This window comes from Pteropus vampyrus, unplaced genomic scaffold, assembly GCF_000151845.1.
Source record: "Pteropus vampyrus isolate Shadow unplaced genomic scaffold, Pvam_2.0 Scaffold74, whole genome shotgun sequence".
In the NCBI taxonomy this organism is placed as follows: domain Eukaryota; kingdom Metazoa; phylum Chordata; class Mammalia; order Chiroptera; family Pteropodidae; genus Pteropus; species Pteropus vampyrus.
The window spans coordinates 839,235-856,214 of NW_011888855.1; the positions used below are offsets into that span (position 1 = coordinate 839,235).

Genomic DNA, 16,980 nt, shown 5'->3' on the forward strand with positions numbered 1-16,980 from the left:
CAGGCTGTCCGGGCAGGGCACATGCAGGTGGACCTAGTGCAAACAATCGATCAAGCACACGGAATGCTCAACCAGCCAGGTAGCTGAGGTCCAGATCCTGAGACACACACACAGCTCAGCCGGGAGAGTGCACACACGTCCAGGCCCCAGCCGCATACCGACAGGCACTGCACACACGCAGTGGGCAGGGGTTGGAGCAGGCAGATATCCCCAAAGTGGCTCCAGCTCATGAATTCGTGGCCCCCTCCCAACTCACGGCCCCTCCCACTGTGTCCCCAGCAATCCTACATCACGACATGCCAATTTAGAAGTAGCAGGAGGGATGAGCAGGATCCATACCACTGGCCTCCATAGACCCTGCTCATCCCCAGGAACACAAGCGGGCCTCAGTGAGGGTCCCAATGTCTAGGCTGAGTCTGAACCGGGCTGTGCACTAGCTTCTTAACGGGGGCCTTGTTTCATGGGGAAAATCACTGCACCCTAGGGGTACCATCGTGTTGGACCTGTGAACCCAAGTGTCCCCTGATGCATAGTGGGTAGGTTTCCAGCCCAGCTCTTCCGAATTCTTTGGGTTTGGAGTTGGCTTCAGTGATGCAAAGACACAAAGGTGGCAGTAATATCTTGCTTCTGGGGGTTGTGCCCTGATGAGAATGGGATCTGGGAGTAAGACTGGGGAGCAAGACTGGGGAGCTACCGTAGTTCTCATTCTTCCTGTCTATTAGCCCCACCCACATCCTTTTTTTTTTTTTTTTTTAGCTTTTTAACTTTCAACCAAAGACTCCTAAGAGTTCTACCTGAGTCATGACTCTAGGTGTGCAAGCCTGGCCCCATCTAAACCACATGGACTGAGAGTGGGGGTTTTCCCTGCAAAAAACTTGGGGTGCTTTTGTACATGCTTGGCAGACACCCTAACATAACCAGTTAAAACCCTTCAGGGACTCTACTGCCTTACTTTCATAGATGAGGCCCAATATCCTTAATTTGCTTTCAAAGCCCTGTATAGTTATGTCTCCTGACCTCAGCTCCAGCCACCCCACTTCATATTCAGCCATTCTAAACCACTAGACCATCCAGCTGACTCATCCCAGGTACATCTGGTCCTGTGTCTTGGAAAGCAACAGCTCCAACACCTTCATTGCCAGAGGGCCTCCCCTGCTTGGTGTTGGTCTCCAGCCCCAGCCCTGGCAGCTCTAGAATTCTCTCTGCCACAGTGCCGATTACACCGGTCCCACTGTTCCCATGTCTGCCTCTCTACAAGGCTGAGCTCCAAAGCTGGCAGGGGCCTTGTCTCCATCTAAATCTCCAGCTTTCACCTCAGAGCTAGATGGGCAGGAGGTGAGCTTAGAGAAAGCTTGTTGGGAAGTGAATTCTGGGTTTCCTCAGCCAAGGGTCCACTGTGAGCTCTAAGGGAAGCTGAATTCTAACCAAGTAGTTCTCTGGATGCCTCCCTAGCCTAAGGGAGAGCTTGGTGGGAAATCTGGGCCCACTGTAGATTGTGTGCCCCCAGGGTCCTACCTATTCACTTGGTACCCACTCACACCTTTCCAGGGCTGGTCTTCAGCCTCTCCATCCTGATACCTCCTAACTGCTCTCTCCCCATAGAGCCTAGAGCAGAGAGGCAAATGCATCCTGGGCCCCAACCTCATGCCTCATGGGCAAAATCCAGCTTCACTTTCAGCTGGCTTCTTCCCTACCCTGCAACAGCCACTTACCAGTGGAAAGACCTTGGCAAAGCCCAATCATTTCCCTCAAGTTAATAGAAGTGGCAGCACATGTTCCTCTGACCATCAAGAGTGGGGATGGGGCAAGAGGCCCTTTCAGCTAAGTTGGTGCTTGGAGCCTTCTGGCTGCCCTTGAGACAGCTGTCAGCTTGGTCCCTAGCACCCACTCCCCTGGCAGGCAAGTCCTGCCAGGGACCCAGGAGCTCGAGGCAAGGGGTGACCATTTCAGTGGATGCTCATAGCCACCCTATGAGGTGACGGATCTCATACTCACCTCTCAAGTAAAGGGAAGGGCCTGTGCAGTCAGCTTGAAAGCGACCAGGCTGGGATTTAAACCCAGAACTGATGGCAAAGCTCACGTGGCCTTCATGGAATGAGGTACCCAGCCCAGACACAATGAACAATCCCTTGTGGTGGTTACAGGGAATCCTTGGCGGGGGGGACTGGGGCCACTGGGAGATTATGGAGTGATAGGTCTGTTAAGTCTAGAACAGACTTGTAGTCAACAGGCTGCCACCCCCAAATCTTGGCATAGGTGGAATGCTATGGAATGGAATACTCCTCCAATCCCTCTGTCCCCAGCCAAATGTCTCCTTCAACGCCTGGCTTAATTACTATTTTCAGAGGACCCTCCCTGATGCCCACATGGCTGGTCCCTACCTGCCCCTACTACAGCCTAACTCCCAGCATCACCACTGTCTCTCCTTTGCTCAGACACAGTTCCTGCTTCAAGGGCAGAAAAGGGGGTGGCTCCAACATGCGCACTTGGCCTTGGGCTGGGAATACAGCAGGGGTCCAGGTAAGGCAGACTGGCAGGTGTTCCTAACAGCTGCTCCCCCACCTGGCTCCCCATGCTGCTCCAAGCCCCCAAGTGATGGCCAGGCCACCTTGGCCTTGGAGAAGACACTGCCAGCTTAGCCTGCCTCTCCTGCACAGGCAGGGCCAGACCCCCACCTCCACCTCTGTGGGGACCTCAGGCTTCTTCCCTCAGGCCTCATCCCATTTAAGCTGAGAAGCCCTAAGGCCACCAAGGCTTGGCTGCCTGGAGAAGCTGCCCCAAGATCAGCCCTGGGGGCTTCTCAGCCTTGCTGCACCGGCAGCCCTCGCCAGCCTACCTTCAACCCCTTCCCACTTCCAGCAGGGTCAGGGAAGCAGGAAGACCCCTAGAGCACCAGGAGCAAGAAAGAGGCAGGCAGGGGTAGCCGGCCAGGTTTGTGCTCTCACTGTATTCACACAGAGACACGTGGCAGCTTACACTGGACAAAATGAGTAATAAAAATTGGCTTTAAATATGGAAAAATCAGGATTCTGTAGCCCTACACTATCCCAACACTGAAACCAGGACAGCCATCAGTCTGGGAAGGGCTGGGCTGGGGTCTGGGGTGCAAGCACACAGCCTCAGCCTGCCCCCTTCATACACATGCACACTCTCTCTCACACACACACACACACACACACATACATACCCTACAGGCACACAGGGAAGTGATGGATTATTGCTGGGCACAAGTGTCTATGGTTATGAGGAGTCTGGAATGTTTGAGGGTTGGCCAGGGACCACCCCCACCCCCGACCCGGGATGGGGCAATTCTGCAAGAGGTGACTTCAGGACAAGACCCAGCATGAGGGACGAGGCACCCTGGGAGCTGGAAGGCAGAGGCAGACCCATCTGGGCCAGCCTGGGCAGTGGACTGATGGGTCCCAGGGTCAGCCCAATCTCTCGTCACACTTTGGCACAGGCCTAGGGGACGGTGAGGCCTCAGATCCAGCTCTGACAAGTGCGGAGAAGGGACAGCATCAGGCCCCAGTGGTGGCCTGAGCCCAGGGCGGCAGGGGCAGGCATGAGTCTCACTCAGAGGTCGGCGATGGTGAGCACAGTGCTGGGGCCTCAGGGGCCTGAGGAGCCTTGAGTTTGGCAGTGGCCCCTCTGCCAGCTCCAGCATGGGTCTTCAGAATGGCCTAGTCACTATTTACATTCGCACAAATACGTAAATCCAGAAAGCCCCAAGCTCCATGCATGAGAGCTGAACGGACGCATCTTTGTCCTAGGGACAGTCCAGGCCTTGCCAAACTCAGCCAGACCAGGGGTTGAGGAGCTGGGCACAGCTCCAGCTGTGTTCCCTAGGCCATGACTTGAGTGGACAATGGGGAGGACCACTGTGCAAAACTGTCAACAGCGCTGGGAGTAGCTGCTACCGCCAATCGCCGGTGGGGGCCTCAGACTGGGGGCTAGAGGCGGGTGGGGAGCTCTTCCTCACTGTCGCTGCAGTTCCCACAGCAATCCTGGAGGGCAGGGAAGACACGGAGGGAGAGAGGCAGAGCAAGCGCTGTTAGCCACCAGTGCCGTCACTGGTCAGGAGCTGCCCAGGGCCACGCTCTGTGGAGGGGAGTTCCAATGAGGGGCCTGGAGCAGCAGCTCAGGCCAGGGGCTGAATGAAGTCTGGGGGACCAGGTGGACCCCAGGGTCTGGGAGGGCAAGGCCCCGTCCAGACCCTCTCCCCTGGGGCCAGTGGAGGCAGGATGTGGGAAGACAAGATGGCTAAGCAAGGCTAGCAGCTTGAAAGTGGCAGGGTGCAGGGAATGGAAGCAGGTGGGAAGAGAAGGTGGGGAGCGGGCACCGGACTTCTTTCGCCCACATCTTGCCTCTGCCATGGAAGGGCTGCCTGTGGCTCCCCGAGACCAGGCAGCAACGCCACCCCACGGGGAGCCCACACTGCTCACCTCTGGAAAGAGAAAAGAGGCCATGAGCCCAGCCAGGGTTGGGCGGGGGACAGGCGGGAATGAGGCCAGAGACCCTGGCACCGCTGGCAAGGCTGGAGGCGGCCCACTCACAGCACATGCGGGCACCAGCTCGGCCTTCCACCCACCGTCCCCTGGAGCCAGCTAGGCTGGGGGCCCAGGTAGGACACTGCTAGGGGTTACCTGGCGACTGAAGAGTCTCTGCAGCAGTCCCTTCTTGGGGGGTGCAGGGGGCTGGCCCTTCCAGTCCAGGTCTGGGGGAACTGAGCCGTCCATGCCGAAGACATTCAGCTCCTGGAAGCACTCGGTCTCCACCATCTGACACGGGACAGGCAGCTATGAGAGCTAACCCTAGGGTTGACCCTGGAGCCCACCCCACCAGCCAGGCAGGCCCCACCTCGTTCTGCCAGGGGATGGGCACGCTGCCCGTGGCAAACTTCTGGTAGAAGTCCTGGTCGGTGGGCTCCAGTTCTACGCCCTTAACCGTGGAGAACTGTTCAATGTCCAGGACATCCTTGCAGTAAATGGCCTGGGGCTGGGGGAACAAAAGCAGCAGTCAGATAGGAACGCTACCCGCGCACAGGACAGCTCAGCCCCGAGAACTGCTCTAGGCTTGGTTGTGCTCTAGCCCTTGCAGCTCTGGTTTGGAGTCAGAAACCGGCATCCCACGCACTTCCTAAGCATGGCAGTCCCTTCTCTCTGAGGCCGTTTTCTCCCTGTAAAGTGGAGATCACTCTCCCTCACTGACCATCCTGTGGTAGCTGACCCACTGCAGCCAGCCAGCTCCTAGTGCCCGGAGGGAACCCCAACAGGCACCCCTCCATCTGCACACAGCTGTCTGGGTGAGCACCTGGTGAGGCGAGTGCAGGCTGAAATCTCAGTAGGCCCTTCGGGCAAGGTCCCCCGCATGTAGGGCCTGGGGCTGGGGTCCTCTGTCCTGGGATGTTGAAGAGCTTGCTCCATCCCATCATGCTTCATAGCCAACCAGAGGATTGGAACAGCCCTCCCATCTCCCTATACCCCCAGCACTCTGCTGGGAGCCCACCTAACTTCAGGCCACTTTTTTCCCCCATTGCTGCAATCGTTTTCTAAATTCTACTGTTAAGGATATCAACTGAAATATCACCATATAAAATGGTGCAGCGGCTTTGGAAAACAGTCTGACAGTTCCCCAAAAGTTAAACTCGGCATTACCACAGCAGCCAGCAACTCTACTCCTAAGTGTCTACCCAAAAGAAATGAAAACCTATGTCCCCACAAAAACTTGTATGTGCAGATTCATGACACATTTATTTATAATAGCCCTAATGCAGAAACAACCCCAATGTCCATCAACTGATAAAAACAAACAAATGTGGCATATTCACACAGTCATAAAAAAGGAAGAACTGATACATGTGACAATACTGATAAACCTGGAAAACACTGTGCAAAGTAAAAGAAGCCAATTCACAAAGGACCATATAGTGTATGATTCCATTTATCTGAAATGTCCAGAATAGGCAAATATATAGTGACAGAAAGTAGATCAGTTGTTTCCAAGGAAAGGGGAGAATAAGGAATGACTGCTAATGGGTATAGGGCTTTTTTGGGGGAAAGGGCGATGAAAACAATCTAAAATTGATTGTGGTGATGGTTGTACAATTCTGTATATGTAAAAGCCACTTAATTATATATTTTAAATGACTGAATTGTATAGTATGTGAATTTAATCCTAATAAAGCTGTTAAAAACTATACTGCTTTTCATCTGTTGCTTCTAAAAACATAAAGTCCAAGGCACTGATTTTCTCTCTAACTTTGAATGAAAGACTGGGTGCTGTGGGATGGTTTCAAGGTTAAATGAGATGATCTTCACAAGAAGCAGGAGTGGCAGTGCCAGCCCCGAAGTAGGCTGCTGATGTCAGGCTCAATCACTCACAGCAATGCCCGCATATTGGACTGCCAGTGAGGCCTATAAGACACCATTCTTCAGAGGCAACGGTCCCCCAGAAGGTCCCCCACATCCACCCACCCCCTCTATGGCCCACGCCTTGCACCTCACATTCCTGCTCAACATTCCCCAAATGTCCCCGTCACACTTAGAATAACACACATTGGTTACGCTGGCCCCTTGTTGCTGTATCATCTCTTGAGGCTGGTCTCTGCCCCAGGGCCTCATTGGCTGGCTGTTCCTTCTCCCAGGAATGCTCACATCACAAATCTTGGCAGGGTTCTCTCCTTCACATATTTTAGGCTTCAGCTTAACCATCGGCTCCTCAGAGACCATCCTGTCTAAAAATATTCCCACCCCCCCTTCATTCCTTATCTTCTTAGGCTGCTTTATTCTTTGCTGTTGCTCTTTACATTACCTAAAATTTTTTCACATACTAGTGTATTTTGGTGTGTCTTCTCACTAGAATATGAAGGCAGGCCTGGGTCCTACTGACCTCATTATCTCCGGGGTCTGGCACATCTGGGCACTCAGGTATTCGTTGAATAAATAAACAATCACGTGTATGGTTGACAGCTATTAACCTGGCCTGCCCAATTGCCTTTCCTCCTTCCCAATGTTCCTGGTGACCTGGTCCTCTACACAGGGGAGGGGAGCAAGCATATGACCTAATCTTGGCCAATCAGAGCCTTCCTTGTGACTTTATACAGAAAAGCCTCAATTCAGTGGGAGGACCATCAACAGGCTGAAGTAGAGCCAACGGATGAAGTCCTGGCAAAACAGTGTTAAATCTGATGTTGGCCAAATGAACTGGAATCTGATGACTTGAGGATATTCCTGCTTGCAGGATGCTTGAACCACAGAGATGCTCAGTAAACGGGTGAGATCTATAAGGTGAGGTGCTCTGCCCACAGATGGGAGGTCGGCGCTGCCACATATGGTGCGCAGCTGATGCCCTGCCAGCCCAACAGCCGTTCCCCTGCTGCCAGTGGCATCTTAGTTTTCCTTTGGGGAACTGGTCTCCCCTACTGACAGAGGTTCAAGTGGGTATGAGATTTAGGTGTGGCTATTGAGAGGCCTCTGAGCAATCAAAGGCAATGAGCATCAGCCTTAGGCCTTTCCTAACCTCTAACCCCCTTTTAGGACTTCTTTTGAAATTACTGGGCAAGAGGCGCTGTCTACTGGGGTAGCTGAGCTGGTAGGATGTGGCCCTGAGCTGCTGGGCCCACCACTGCTACACTCTGGGGAGAGCTGCCTGCCATGAAGACTGCACACTGACCAGTATGAGGGCAGGGAGAGAAGAGAGAGAGAATTCCTATGACACAGCTGGAGCCCCAGGTGTGGTATGCCAAGGCCAGACCTATCTTGGGGCTTTTCAATTTTGTAAGCCCAGATAATTATCTGTTTTGTTGGCTAAGCCATCTGAGTTGGGTTTTCTGACATTTGCACTGAAGGTGTCCTGACTCCAGGAGCTTCCAGCCCTCACCCTGGCTTGGCCCTGCCCTCAGCAGTGGGTGGCACTCACATCGGGCTTGAAGGGTGGCTCCTGCATGCCTGCTCCCAGACGCTTGAAGTTCAGCTTCTTGAAGAGGGGGTGCTCCTTCACCTCACGGGCACCACCCCCACAACAACCCAGGCGCTCAGCAGGGTCCTTGCAGAGGAGCTGTAGTGGGGAAGGGGAGGTCAGGTGGCGTAGGAGAGGTGCTCCCAGCCCCACACCCCAGCCAGGCCTCCCAGTGGCTGCCACACCTGGGAGCAGAGTGAGCGGGCCTGTGGGGAAAAACGATCGGAGTACTCCTCGGCCACCTCCTTCACCAGCCGCTCCACCTCCTCCCGCTTGATCTTCTTTTTCCTCTGCTGGAAGGGCGACTGGCCTGCGATCATCTCATATAAGAGGCAGCCTAGCGCCCACCAGTCAGGGCTGAATGTGTACCGTTCGTTCTTCACCACCTCTGGAGCTGGGTGGATGGCATAGGAGTTAGGGGCGAGTAGGGGTTCGGGGTGCCCTGGGAATGCCTAGCTCACGTCAAGGCAGGGAATCAGATATCCACCAGCCAGACATGTACTGTCAGTGGCTTGGTGGGGACCATGGTAACTAGGAGAGCACATGTCCCATTAAAGGGAGGTGATATGGCCCCGCAGGAGGCCAGATCTTCTAAGTTTTCTATTTTTAATGTGATGTTGTATGACTTATTCAATGTTGGCAACCAATTCCAATTGTTTTAAAAACAATTTGATTGAAACAAAACGTGGAACAAATGAGGCCTCTGTGGCTACCAGTTTGCAACCTGTGGATTTAGTACCAGAGAGGAAAGGAAGAAAGTCATTTGCTGGATGCCTACACTGCCGGCCAGAGCGGGGTACCAGGTGGGTTTGAATCTTCTGCTTCTTTTCATCTTTGAGGTAACCCTGGCAGCAGGTATGATTATTGCTTTATAGTCAAGAAAAGTGAGGCTGGAGAAGTGGAGTGGCCCTGGCCCAAGGACACACAACTAGCAAGGGGGGCGTGGCATAGTTGGGGCTCTGTCTACTATGTCACGTGGTCCCTGAGGGGAACATGGAGCCTCATCTTCGCCCCTCCCCAATGGGCACTCCCACTCAGAGTGTAGACAGGTAGGGGAGTGAAAAGCTGGGGCCACAGACATGCATTTGAGTCCCTTCTCGTCCTTTACTGGCAGCCACCTGCAGACCCAGCCAATAGGAGCTAAGTGAGTACTTAGTGACTGAATGATTTACATGTGTGTGGGGCGCTGGCTGAGTCTTGAGTTCCTGATCTATAAAAGAAGAACAACAGCTTTATTCCTTGAGACACAAGGGGACTCACCCATGTAGCCAACGGTGCCCACACGGCCTTTGATGGTCTGGCCCTCGGGCACATGCACAGCCAGCCCCAGGTCGGAGATGCGGATGTGACCTGAAGGTGAATGAAGAGGCAAGAGGCTCATTAAGCAGGTGGGCCAGACCCCACCCCACCCCATATCTGTGGCTCCCCAACCCACCATGGTCATCCAGTAGGATGTTCTCTGGCTTCAGGTCCCTGTGGGGAAAGAAAGGCAGGGTCTAATGCTGCTCAGTTTGCCAGGCAGCCATACAGGGCCACCCCTTCCCAGTTCGCTCGCCTCCTGGGATGGGATATGTAGCAAGGAATAGGAGCCATTTGCTGCCAGGGCAACAGACAGCCCTGCCCTGATCCTGGCGGCAACACCGGCTCGAAAGTGGAAGGCAGCTCCCACTCAGGGAAGCTCCCCAGATGTCACCAGTAGTCTTGTTCACCCTTGGTGTTGAGAGGCTCCCCTCCGCTCCCCCACCCTTTGGTGGCTGACTCTATCTTTTCTGTCTGTCACATGGGGCTGCTCACCCAACCCCTCCCGAGGCTGTTGCAAGGTTCAAAAAAAATCGCTGCCAATAACAGTGATAGGGAGAGCCCTCTCTGCCGAGCCCTTTGTGCTGGGCTCCAGTGTAACTTACTATAGTCTCGTTCGGTCCCTAGGCAGGAATTATAGCCTCTGCTTCCAAGGAAAGGATATGGTGTTGGGAGCAGGGATTGAACTAGCCCAAGAGAGGGATGACAACACTGAGACACACACCCGTGTCAGCCAGACCCCACAGCCTGGGTTCTGAGCTTCTCAAGTCGGCCTAGCATGGGCTAGTGTGCAGCCCCTGGCCAGAGCCCTGCAGGGCTCAAATGGGCTTGTGGCTGCAGTGACTGCCCCAGCACACCCACATGCTTCTGTCACCTCTACCTGTGCCCAGCTGCAGCCCCTGGTAGGAAGGCCGAGCCCCACACCTGTACACGATGCGCTCCCGGTGCAGGTCCTCCAGGCCACAGCAGATCTCTGCAGCGTAAAAGACGGCCCGTGCCTCAGGGAAGCCAGCCTGACCCATGTGGTAGATGTGGAACTTGAGGTCACCTCCATTCATTAGCGTCAGCACCAGGCATAGCGCGTCCTTGGTCTCGTAGGCATAGGCCAAGCTCACCTGTGGCCAAGGGGACCCGAGCCCTCAGGCAGGGGCTGCAGGCCACCTGGTAGAGGGGCTGGTGTCGGCCGCCCCAAAAATCCTTCTCAGTGCCACTCCTGGGAGCCCAACTTGCTCTCCAGGCCTGGTGTCAATACCCCAAACCTGCCCTTCCCAGGCATCTCTAAGAGTGGGAGTCAGTGCTTGGAGCAGGCAGGAGATCTTAGCTTAGTGAGTGGGGAGGGCAAGCTCCTGGCCAAGGGACAGGGCGGGGTCTCTTGTCTGTACTTACTACAAACCTACTGTTCACTTTCTCCAGGATCTGCTTCTCGTTGAGTGCCATGGCCTCCCCTTTTCGCTTCTTGATCCGTTTCTTCTCCAACTTTTTGCAGGCATACATCTTGCCTGTTGCCCGCACCTGGCAGGCGCACACCTAGAGCAAGGGAAGATATGGCAAATGAGAACTAGCTGTTCCCTTGCTGGGGTAGAGGGCCTCAAAGGGAGGGAAGGGGCTGGTCCAGGACCCACCTACCCCAGCTTCGCACTCTGCAGAGGGCTCTGGGCTGGCCACTCACCTCCCCAAAGCCGCCTTTGCCCAGGACTCGGTATTGCCTGAAGGTGTTTTTGGTCACTGGCTGCCTGTGGGCAAGGGGTTGGGGAGACATGGCTGAGCAGGGGCCCAAGGCCCACGACAACCTAGACTGGTCTGGCCCAGCCTTCAAAGAGCTCACCTTTCCAGCCACTTCCACTGCAGGAAACGGTTGAAGTAGATGCTGTCGAGGTAGTCAGCAAAGGGGGCCATGCTCAGGTACTCATGGGTCAGCCTGTTGAGAAGGCCCAGTCCACTAGTCAGCCTGACACCCTGGGTTCTCAGTGTGATGGGCCAGGCCCCCTGTTATGTGCATGCTCAAGCCAAGAGGCAGCACCCTCAGCCAACCTTCCTGCTAACCCACCTAGGATGGAGATACACACATGTACTGAAGGCTAAGGATGCTACAGTGATGGGAGGCAACCTGCCCAAGGTTACCCAGCAGGGCCAAGGCCAGGATAAGAGGCTGAGTCCTCTCGCCAGCAGCTGAGCTATTCACAGCCTTCAGGGACACAGCAGCCCCCTCCTCGGGACGCGACTCTGAGCAGGTGGGAGGGAGAGGCTTACCGGGTGAGCTCCTGGAAGAGGTCTTTGCAGGGCCCCTGCTCCAGCCGCTGGGCACAGTTAGTCACCAGTTGCCGGGGGACCTCAGGGATGAGGTCAGGACCCTGGGGATAGGCCAAAGACAGGTCAGTGCAGGAGCAGAGATGGCAGGTATCTCAGGCCTGTGCTAGGGGGTGGCTGTAGGCTGGTGGTGTGCTAGCCTGCTTGGTTGTGAACTCAGTTCCTCTTGAGCCAGGGAGAAGCAGAGCTGTTGGCAGGCTGCCTAGCCCACCCTCCTGGGCTCTGTGGCCACAGTGCTGCCTGATGAGCCTAGAGCTGCTCCAGGGCATCTCTGCTCAGGCAGTGGTTACTCCTCTCCCCATCACTGAGCTCTGCCTGCTGCCGTCATCCCTCCGTCACTGCTCACTCACCGTGTGGCTCAAGAAATTCTGCATTAGCCGCTGCCCACATGCCTTCCGCTTCTCATCAGGGGTCACTTCATACTCAGCCTGCAGTGTGGGAGGTGGAGAAGCTTGGGGTCTGGGGGAAGTGACAGGTGTGGGGCATCGGGCACACGGGGTCTGGGACCTCCGCCCGCCTCAGGTGTGGGCTCGGCCTCAGGGCTAGGCTGCACTCACCACCCCGTCCAGGAAGGCAGTGCAGCGGGTCAGCTCAGGCCTTGTCGCACAGAACTCTCGGAACAGCAGGCGCCCGATGGGCTGCCGCTCACATAGGCTATGGTAGTCATGCTCTGCAGGCAGAGGTGGGAGCTGTTGGGTTCCCGGACCTAGAGCCTGCTGGCAAGACACCCCTGTCCATACTGCCAGGCCCTGGGCCCCAACTTCGAGTCCTGCAGTATGACATCCATTATCTCCTTTAGAACCTTCACACAACCCTGAGGTGGGCACAACTGCCCCCTTCTACTACATCAAAGCTTGGGACTCTGAGGCCCAGAGAGGCTAAGTGATTAGTCCAAGGTTATACAGGCAGGAGTGTGGCTCCAGAGCTGGGGCCCTCACCTCCCCCTCATCTGTCTCCTAGTTCACACCACTTGCATTCGTCACAGTGCTGGGGTTGGGCGTGGTCTGAGGTTCCGGCCAGGCCCAGGCTGGGCCTACACCTGCTGCTCGCCTGGCGAAAGTATGGGAGGAAGCTGTGGCTTCCGGTGAGCTCGAGGCTAAGCCTCCTTCCCAGGGAGTGGGAGCAGCCACAGTATACTCCTTGCCCACGTGCTGGCTGCCAGAGCGGGCCTGTGCAACCCTGAGTGCTGCGCAAACCTGGGGCCTCAGACGAGATAAGCAGGAACTGGGGGCCTGGGACCTTTTTCTCAAGGCTTTACTGGGCCCCAGGACTGGACCGGGTGGGCTGAGCTCAGGCCTGGGGCTCCCAACACTGACAATTGTACCCTCTGTACCCCGAGCCCTGTTCCCCTAGGCCTCGCCCTCTCTTCCTCTGCTTCTCTCAGACTGCCCCAGATCTGACTCTGTCCTATTCTCCACAACCAGCCCCATCGCCTCCTGCTGTCCTGTCTGCCCTCTGCCCTCCACCCATCCTGAGCCCAGGAACTGAAACTAGGCTGGGTGGTGCTGTCTTGATCTTCACGCTCCCCAGACCCCCAAACCCTCCCAGGGTGAGGTCTCAGGGGAGGTTCCTGGCACCAGCAGGTCTTCTTGTCTCAGCACCCTCAGCCTCCACCCAGGCCTCACCGAGGCTGAGCCGAAGCTCTTCACACTGGCTGATGTGGGGGAACTGCAGCATCTGCCGCCATTTCTTGCTTTTGCCTTTGCGATTCCCGCCACCACCTGTGGAAGCAAACAGGCACTGAGTCTGGCCACCCTGTGCCTCTCCTCCACCCTCGGTGAGGTCCAGAGGACTAAAAAGCCTAGCCCCGGCACAGCCCATGCTAAGAAGCATCTTGGGCCTTCCTTCCACACGCTCCAACATGCCCTTGCTGGGTTCCAGGACACGTATGGTCCCTTGGGCCCTCCTGCTAGGGGCTACTGAGCTAGAAGAGCCAAGAGAGCAGTAAGGCCAGGCTGCTGGGGGTGGGTGGGGTTTCTGGGCCACCTCGGCAAGCCTCAGCTGCTTCTCACCAGGTAGTTTCCCAGGTGAAGAAAGTAGAGAAGGACATGACAGTGGTGGGAACTGTGTGAATCAAGATCCGGAAGAGAGAGGGTCTAGGACATCTGGGATACAGCTGAGAGATGGCAGCCTGAGTCACTGGGCCCTGCATCAGAACTATCAGAGACTCAAACAAGGTGGTAGCAGGAGGGCCAGCACTCAGGATCCCCACTCCTGAACAGAAAGCTTCCTTGCCCCTGATACTTGCTTCATTTTACCTAGCTGACCCCTTGCCTATAGTTGCTGAGTCCAGGGTAGCAGCCCAAATGTCTACAGAATCAGACAGGTATGGTGAATGGGAACCAGGTGGGAGACAACAGGGAGTGGTGGGGAGTGGAGTGAAATGGATGGGGCATGCCCCTTCTAGGGGCAGCTGCGGCATAGCTCCGGCTGTTGCTTGGTTGCTGCTAGGCAGGAATGCTGCCTTGGTGTGGCCAGCTCTTCTGATTTTTCAAAAGCAGCTGGGAATTTGTACTGTTACATGAAATATTGGTTCCTATTAAAAAAAAAAAAAAGCCCACTGCCAGCAAACAATAAAACATGTTAAGAGAGCCAGCCAGATGTGGCCTATGGGACACAAGGTTGAGAACAGTGGAAGAGGCCCGAGTCTTAGAGTCATAGGCCTTGGTTGGAATTTTCAGTTCACATTTCAGGCCCATCACTTGCTGTCTCTGAACCTCAATTTCTGCATGTGTACTTTGGGTCCAAAGCCAACTTCAGAGGTGTTGAGGGTGACTGGAAGAGTCTGTGTCCAGCACCCAGTAGGGCTGTGGCAAGAGGTTGGCCCCAGCTCTCAGAACTCAATAGCAACCACAAGCTACCACTTTTCATTGCCTGGCCTGTTTTCTCTCTGGTTTACCCAGCCTTGTTTCCATCTGGCCTAGCTGCAGGAAGGTGGTGCAGGAGGAAGGGGCTGTCTTCTAGAGCGGAAGCAGGGCTGGGTCCCTCGATGGGCTCCCTGACCTAAGTTGCCTGGAGGAGGAAGTATTGCAGGCACCCATTGGGAAACCTACTAGCAGCCCTCCTGCAACCTGCACTCAACATATTCCAGTCATTTCTCCACTGTGAGTGACCCCCATACCCAACCCAAGCAAGGCTTCCTTGCAAGGGGAACTCCTCCCCCACCCTCACGGGTCCCTCACCAAACCCTCCATCTGCCTGCCTCCCCCAACAGTTACTTCCTCCTCTCCCTCCTCCCAGCCACATTAAGGCAGCAGCCGAGTCACATGCAAATATCCTGTCCTGGAACTGCCACCAGAGTCAGTGGGGCTCCTCCCCACCTTAGCTTGGTTCCCTAGCAGCGCCTCTGGGCATCAGGAAAGGAAGGACTAAACAAGGGGCTCACACCCCCAGGGCGGTCTCACTTCATCCTCACAGCAGTTCTGCCTGACCTGGCCCAATTTCATGAGGAAACCGAGGCCCTAGAATGAAACAATTTGTCCAAGATCACAAGACCTGGAGGTGCCAGAGGTAGGATTTGAACCCAATGCCCTGAGACCACAACCCAAGCTCTTTTCCCATCCCAAATATGCCAGGCATCTATTAGGCATCAAATGAATACATATGACAAGGGTTCCCAACTGCTTAGGGCCTCAGATCACTTAGAAAGCTGGAGAAAGCCCAGCCCCAAACTGTCAGCCAGCTCACGAAGGGATTCAGATGCATGGGCCAGGGTTCAGGATTCAGTGACAATCACAATTTCCTTTAGTTTTCACGTCCCATCCCCAACCATTCCACAAAAAGGGTTACTAAAGTTCAGAGAAAAGACACTTGTCTAGAGCCACGCAGGTGGAGGGATAGGGCCAGGTGGGGTAAGGGTTCTCCAGCGGAGGTACTTCCCCAGTCTCACCATACCATCCTATGCCTCATCCATGGCCTTGAGAGGCCTGAACTGGCTACAGCCCTAGGAGAGAAGCCTGGGCAGGCTCTCCTCACCCCTCCTCCCTGGCTGGCTGGATGACGAGGCAGAACAGAATCGGCAGATGCCCCCAGAGGCTGGGAGGAAGGCCCAGCCCCGGACTCAGACTTGGACTCAATAAGAAACAAGAGATAAGGAAGGCTCTGGGCACTAAGGACCCAGCCTACTATGGCCATTTCCAGGCAGCACCTCTCTGGAGTCAACGCGCACTGGGCAGGCAGAGGGCACCAAATGCTGTGCTAAATGGGAGATCTTCTGGGCTTCCTACAGACTGTATTGGGGGCATCCTGTGTCCTGTGCCTGGGTCAACCACAGTCTCATAATGTGACCTGTGGGCTAGTCCCTGGACTGAGCTGTTTCCCACCTGTAAAATAGGCAGAATGGCGAAGCAGATGACTTTCAGCCTGGAAGCTTACTAAAGAGTGGAAAAACTGTCATGACCTCCCTGCCTTAGAGGTCCAAAAAAGAGAGGTCTTGTTTACTGCTGGTCGCCAGCACCCTGGACAGGACACAGCACAGAGTGACTGTTTGGTGATTACGTTACCAAGGTAGACAATAGCATCTAAAGGACAGACTGACCATAAGGCAGTGAGAACCAGGTCGGGTCCTTCTGTGTCCCCCAAGACGCTCTGGAGCAGGTGCCTGCTAACATGTGGGTGGGAGCCATGAGGAACTCGGCACACACTTGGTTCACCAGACCAGCTCTGCCAGCCCAGCATGCTCTCTTCCTTCAAAGTTGGCTCCCACTTATTTCTGTGCCCGTTGGCCCCACTAGACTATGGGCTTCCTGAGGGCAAAAATCGTGACCCATTCCTCTGTCTCTAGTGTCATAAGGCACCGAAGGAGTGGCAGTCGTGTTGGTAGCATATGTGACCAGTAGTTTCCCCGAGTCTGGCGGCCGTTCATTCATTCTCCAAACCTTTACCTTGCACCAAGTTTGTGCCGGTCCAGGCTGTTCGCTAGGGTCCGGGCCCTGGGCACGTGGGGGTAGGCTGACCTTTCCCGGGGCATCTTCTCACCGCTCAGCTGGGAGAGGCCTCAGAGAGGCTTTCTCGGGTCTCAGGGCCCACCCTTCCCTCTTCCTTCCTCTCTTCTTCCTTCACCCGTCATCCTCCCCCCGCCGCGAGGGCGGCGGCCTGACCCCCGCCCTTTCCTGGGCCCCGGCTCCCCGGGGCAGGTGCGGAGGAGGAGGACGCCGTGCCGGAAGGGCTGGTGTCTACGCGGGGTGCCTGGCGCGGAGCGCGCTGCCCTAGGGGGTCGGGCAGCTAAGGCACCCCACGGAGCTCGGAGGCCGCGCTCTCAGCGTTCTTCGCACCTCACCGCCCTCTTGGCCGCCTCACCTTCCCGGGCCTTGAGTAGCACCGTGTTCGCTACGATGTTCTCGAGCTCCATGGGCTGCGGCGCCGCCGGGCCGCGCCACCGGCCGGGATCGCGCGCGGGAGCCGGGGCCGGATGGCGAT

The 16,980-nt window shown here is 55.8% G+C and overlaps 1 protein-coding gene across 6 annotated transcripts; it reads right to left on the reverse strand.

Annotated features, from left to right (window-relative positions):
• Window positions 1-2,927: 2,927 nt before the first annotated feature.
• On the reverse strand, window positions 2,928-16,974 carry GRK6 (G protein-coupled receptor kinase 6). 6 transcript variants are annotated; one of them, XM_011362197.2, is made up of 16 exons: window positions 16,861-16,974; window positions 13,188-13,283; window positions 12,120-12,232; window positions 11,913-11,990; window positions 11,506-11,606; window positions 11,081-11,173; window positions 10,925-10,988; window positions 10,642-10,782; window positions 10,180-10,370; window positions 9,392-9,429; window positions 9,217-9,306; window positions 8,142-8,350; window positions 7,918-8,055; window positions 4,858-4,995; window positions 4,644-4,778; window positions 2,928-4,004 (listed from the first exon to the last, which is right to left on the reverse strand). In XM_011362197.2, exons 1-16 carry the CDS (start codon window positions 16,910-16,912, stop codon window positions 3,951-3,953), a joined length of 1,731 nt encoding a protein of 576 aa, XP_011360499.1. In that variant the 5' UTR covers window positions 16,913-16,974; the 3' UTR covers window positions 2,928-3,950. The 6 variants fall into 6 exon arrangements, with proteins under 6 accessions (XP_011360499.1, XP_023387623.1, XP_011360502.1 ...); XM_023531855.1 differs by having other exon boundaries at window positions 12,120-12,331; XM_023531857.1 differs by lacking the exon at window positions 2,928-4,004 and adding an exon at window positions 4,365-4,444.
• Window positions 16,975-16,980: the final 6 nt, after the last annotated feature.

Coding starts and splice junctions, on each gene's coding strand:
- GRK6 (XM_023531855.1), bottom strand. CDS start 16,912: ATGGAGCTCGAGAACATCGTAGCGAACACGGTGCTACTCAAGGCCCGG. Junction 12,332..13,187: donor AGAGCTTCGGCTCAGCCTCG/GTGAGGCCTGGG, acceptor GTCATACTGCAG/GACTCGAAGTTGGGGCCCAG. Junction 10,371..10,641: donor AAGTGAACAGTAGGTTTGTA/GTAAGTACAGAC, acceptor CCTTGGCCACAG/GTGAGCTTGGCCTATGCCTA.